The sequence below is a fragment of the Merops nubicus genome, unplaced genomic scaffold (assembly GCF_000691845.1).
Source record: "Merops nubicus isolate BGI_N331 unplaced genomic scaffold, ASM69184v1 Scaffold54232, whole genome shotgun sequence".
In the NCBI taxonomy this organism is placed as follows: Eukaryota; Metazoa; Chordata; class Aves; order Coraciiformes; family Meropidae; genus Merops; species Merops nubicus.
In genome coordinates this window covers 1-5517 of record NW_008596639.1, presented here as the reverse complement: position 1 = coordinate 5517, position 5517 = coordinate 1, and the positions used below count along the sequence as shown (strand labels likewise).

The 5517-nt window shown below is 45.8% G+C and overlaps 1 protein-coding gene across 1 annotated transcript; it reads left to right on the top strand.

The window, feature by feature from the left end:
• Positions 1 to 13: 13 nt before the first annotated feature.
• PRDX3 (peroxiredoxin 3) lies at positions 14 to 4372 on the top strand (the record flags this gene model as incomplete). Its single annotated transcript, XM_008936415.1, has 5 exons — positions 14 to 192; positions 973 to 1108; positions 2248 to 2351; positions 3619 to 3784; positions 4319 to 4372. Coding segments are annotated over 5 exons (639 nt in total), but the record flags the coding sequence as incomplete, so codon positions are not given.
• Positions 4373 to 5517: the final 1145 nt, after the last annotated feature.

Genomic DNA, 5517 nt, shown 5'->3' with positions numbered 1-5517 from the left:
CGGCCCGGCCCGGCCCGGCCCGAACCGCAGCTCTGTTTTCTCCCCCGCAGGCTCCTCGCGGTTTGCTCCCGCCGTTACACAACACGCCCCGTTTTTCAAAGGCACGGCCGTTGTTAACGGAGAGTTCAAGGAGCTGAGCCTGGATGATTTCAAGGGGAAATACCTGGTGCTCTTCTTCTACCCCCTGGACTTGTGAGTGCGGGTTTCTCTCCTCTCACGTGGGCCTCCGGCCGCGCTGGAGGTCATCGGCAGTGCTGCATATCGTTGCTGTCTGAAGTGGGTGGTTTCACCTCGCTTGGGCAGGTCTCACAAGGCAGATGGGTCTGTTTCTACAGCGTGGGTGATAAGGCTTGGGGACAAACGGCCACTGTGCTCTAAAGTGATGGAGCTGGATGGCTGGGGAGCATCTTCTCGCTGTCAGGACTGCTTCAGGAGGCAGCTGTGCCCTTGCAGGCAGGAAGCGTGGTTACTCTCGCAGTTAGATCCCAGGGGTGAGGGCATTGCCATGCAGTTTGTAGTCAGGTTGGAGACTCCTTTTAAGCAGCAGGGCCAGCAGAACTGCAGCTAGACAGCTCCGCAGCAAAAGGTGAACAGATGGGTTTGAGCCCGTCCAGAAGATCTGAATCACCCAGGATTGCTGTGCATGGGCACGTGGGGAGGACTCAACCTGGAGTCCTTCTGTAGTTTCCAGAACTCTTATGTAGTGAGCGTCTAGCAGACACAGCTTCTCCATCTCTGCAAACAATCTGTCCAGAACTGAGAGTGGAAAGCTGGTGTTCCGGCCAGGTGGCTGTGGCTTTGAGAGTGACTGAAGCTAATCTTGAGCAGAAAACATGGCTAAAATTATCCAGCTAAAGAAAATGCTCTGCTGCCACTAGTGTCTAGAAACAGACCTGAGATTCTTTTCTAAAAAGTACTCTGAGAAGTCTGAAGAGTCATTACAGCTTGTTCTGTCTTCTCCCACCGCCCCAGCACCTTTGTCTGCCCCACTGAAATTGTGGCTTTCAGCAACAAAGCAAATGAGTTCCGTGATGTGAACTGTGACGTGGTAGCAGTGTCTGTGGATTCTCACTTTTGTCATCTGGCCTGGATAAATACTCCACGAAAGGTATGAACTGAGCAGCTGCTTGGGGCTTTATCTTTTGACTTGTTTTCTTTTCACAAGAGGTCCTGAGAAGAAGAGTTGAATAAATGATTGTGCAAACACTGATTTCAGTAGACTTCCTCGAGAGATAGGTGAAGTGATGATGATGTAATTCTGACCTCTAATCTTTGTGTTCTTGCTCTTTTCCTTAATAATTGGGGGGAGTGTGGCGTGTTCATCTTTGTTTTGCTCTCTTGATAGTCTTGTAGGTCGCATCATACCCTTACACGCTGATCCTGAAAGACAAATACTCAGTTTGTGTCACTGTCTTGAGCTGTGGGTTTGTGTGCACTGTCACAGAAAGCGAGCGGTGTCTGTTCAGTCACTGTTGTTAACCAGTGTCTGACAGTGGTGGCTTCAGGGTGTGGAGCTCCAGGGTCTGTGCTCAGAGCCCTGCGCACGCGGGCGTTGGCAGGGTCAGGGTCTGAGGGACTGAGATTGCACAACGGTTCACCAATGATAGAAAAGCTAACAAGCTCGGGGCCTGGCTCAAGGGTGCTGAGGTGATCTGTCTTCCAGTTCCAGCACGTTGCAAAATTGAAAGAAATCTTCGTTGACTCTCCAAATAGTAGCTAAATGGATTTGAGGGAGGAAAATAATTCATATAGAACTAAATGGGGAGAGCAGCAAAACTCTGACTTACCTAGCGTGCTGTTAGAACCTTGTATTTTGTCTGTTCATAGTGTGCAGGTGTTTGCCTTTCCTTCACCACCATGTTCATCCTGTTTAATTTTGAACACTGAAATATGCAGTAGAAATTTCTGTATTCCAAGCTTCCAGATGGAGTACCAGGGAGATCTTTGCAAATATTTATGATTGTTGTCACAGGTAGCCTTTACCACCAGAATAACCAACTCTAAAATGCTCAGTGTGAAAGAATTTTTTGTGTTCAAAAGAAACCAGATGTCCACGACTACCTAAAAAATTCCAAAAACAAACCCCAAACAGCAACCCCTCACCCTGCCATGGTTCCTTTCATGGAGCAGAGGGCATGAGTGGGTTTTGTTGTCAGTATTCCCTGAAAAGCACTGAACGCTGCAGCTCAAGAAGGATGATCCTAAAAAGCATTTTGTAACAAAATGGCATTTTCCTCTGCTCTCCAGAGTGGTGGTTTGGGCAAGATGAATATCCCAGTTCTGTCGGACCTCACCAAACAGATCTCCCGTGATTATGGTGTGCTGCTGGAAGGACCTGGCATAGCCCTAAGGTAACGAGTGCATGGTTGCCACCAGCTCTGTTGGGGCACAACCCAGTCTGAAGCAACATGAGCCGTGATGTCCCCTCCTGCAGGAGAAACTGCACAAGGATCAAACGAAGGCTGTAAGACCATATTTCTTCTGCATCCCACCCTAGGGAGAGGGCACGTGGCCCTTATGGCCATGAAGTGGAGAATGGTTCCAGGCCTGTCTGAGAATGTGTGCAGGGGAAAGCCAGCTACCCTAAAGCAGTTGTCCTAGAGGCCACTACAGCCAATCCCATAATTATCTAGAATAAAGTGACATTTCCTTCTCCACCATGGGAATAGTTATTAAAAGCAAATAGTGGTCCCTGAGGAACATTGGTTTGGGTAGGAGTCTTGTGGAGGCCTTTGGTTCCTGATCTCTTTGGATCAGGGACTTGTGATATTTGTTGACAAATTAAGTTAATTAGTATGATAAGACAGGGACTTTGGTTTATCAGAAGTGTTTATATGCAACAGGATTTAATTTGGTAGCTTAATGCATAAGCAGCTTTTCACTCAATACCTTCAGGTTTTCACATCAAAGAGACACTGGAAGGATGCCAGCTATCAACTTTGACATATAAATGGAATTAGAATTTCTACTTCTGCTATACATCTGTCTCAGTGCAATAGTCTTTATGCACACGTTGTAATTTCACAGGGCCATACCAGCTGGCTGGTTCTTGGCTTTTGGTCACACAGCCGTAGAGCGGTTTGTGTTTGATGAGTTGTTATAGATCATCCACTTCCAACTCCCCTGCCATGGCAGGGACACCTCCCACTAGACCAGGTTGCTCAGAGCCCCATCCAGCCTGGCCCCGAACACTTCCAGGAGTGGGGCATCCAGAACGTCTCTGGGCAATCTGTTCCAGTGTCTCACCATCCTCATAGTGAAGACCACCTTCCTAATATCTAAAGTCTAAATCTGTCCTCTTTCAGTTTAAAACCACTGCCCCTTGTCTTATCCCTACACTCCCTCATGAAGAATCCCTCCTTTCCTGTAGGCCCCCTTTAAGTACTTGAAGGCCACTGTGAGGTCTCCCTGGAGCCTTCTCTTCTCCAGGCTGAACAGCCCCAGCTCTCAGCCTGGCCTCACAGCAGAGGTGCTTCAGCCCCCTCATCATCTTCACTAACAAACTGTGTCAAACGTATCGCTGCTCCCAACTCTGATCCCTGCATCTAAGAATAACCCCCTTGCTGCAGTACTTCATCCACTTGTGTTTTTCATTCCCGAAATTCTTGCTAATTGCAGAGGTCTCTTCATCATTGATCCAAATGGGATCATCAAGCACCTGAGTATCAACGACCTGCCGGTGGGGCGCAGCGTGGAGGAGACCCTGCGCCTGGTGAAAGCATTCCAGTACGTGGAGACACACGGGGAGGTTTGCCCAGCAAACTGGACTCCCGACTCCCCCACGGTGAGCCCCTGCTAAATACCACTTCTCTAAATATAGCCCTGGTGTCCTTTGCCATGCCTGAAGGGCTGAGCACCACCTAGCCAGACGTGCCGGACTGAATCTGTGCCTGTTGTCTGAATCTGAGGCTTTTATCAGTTGGACCAGTTCAGGCTATATTTGTATGATAGTAAATGTGTGATTTTTTGCAAAGGAAGTCACCAATTTTCTGTTAGAAGACACAAATTGTATTTAAAACTCTGAATTTAACATTTTGACTTCCACTCTCCACCAGTTGTCTTCATATATTTTACTTCTTGAATGCCCTACTTGATAATGAGCAGGAAAAATGTGTTATAAACTTAAAATTTCCAGGTAGGAGCTTGTAAACCATTTAGGCTTTTCAACCTTCAACCAAGTGCAGCAACAGAAACAACCTATTGTTTTTATAAAGTGTGCATAGATTCTTCTAGGAAAAATCTTTCTTGGAGTGTTAAATCTTTAATATTTTTAATATTGGTTATATAATTAATAACTAAATTTTTATTTTCTTGACAGATCAAGCCAAGCCCAGAAGGTTCTAAAGAATATTTTGAGAAAGTGCACGCATAAACGCTGAAAATAATGTGGACAAAACACTTAGTTCCATAAACTGAAGGCATTAGGAAAGCGGCTGTGATTATAAAAATAAAAATCAAAGTTCTCCATTTTCTGATGCTTAAAAAGAAATTAAATGTTGAAATATTTACTGATTCCCTTGTCGTGTTTTAAAAAGAAGGGCAAAAAGTAAGGCTTTTTCCCCCCCTCCATTTGCACCTTGTTTCATGGATTTCTTCCTGAATACGATAAACGCACAAAATACGTTTGGTTTACAGGGGTTTTTTTCCTCAACTAATTTTGGAACAGAAAGTGTCCTATGTTTTCTTAAGTAAAAAAATTCTGTACCAAGAGTTTGAAACAATGGAGATGATACAGAAAACAGAATTTTGATACTTTGCTCTTAAGGAATTTTGCAGAGGAAGAGGTGAATGTAACAAGTCAGAAAAAGCACCCAAACCCACCCTGGTTTTGCATGTAGATGCACCATGACCTTAAAGGAATGTGAATCTGTGCTGTTTTCATCCTGCACACAGCCAAAGATGAAGCACAGCTACACGGGAGCATTAACAAGTGTGAAGAACTTGTATTGTGCTTGGGATCTGGTAAAAACTGAACCCTGACGGTGTTCCTGCTGGAGCTTAACGACAGTTTTATGTCATTTAAAGCCTTGCTTATTGGCTTCATCTGTCTCCACGAAAAACTTCAAGGTGAAATGTGCTGCTTGAAAACAATGTTGCTTATCTAGCTATAATAATAAATCTGAACATGGACTAGCAGCAGGTGTGGTGCTTTGATTTTCTTTCACTTTCCCCCCAAAGACGGGTGAGATACGTGTGGTGATGCCCCAGGTTTCAGCACTTGCCAATCTCTTCAGACCCTGTGTTTTAGTTCCATTTTGTGTAAATCCACCAGTATCCATGCAATTTTCCCAATACACCTGATCTCCTGGACCTACAATGTGTGAAGTTAACCCCCCTACACAGCTCAGTAGCCCAAAGCATCACAGTAGTCGTGTCGGTAGCAGCCGTTTGTGCTTGTGAAACCGCAGGGCAGTGACCCACTGATCACAGAGTCCTAAAATCCCAGAGCGGTTTGGGTTGGAAGGGGCGTTAAAGACCATCTCGATCTCACCCCTGCCACGATCTTTTCACCCCTGC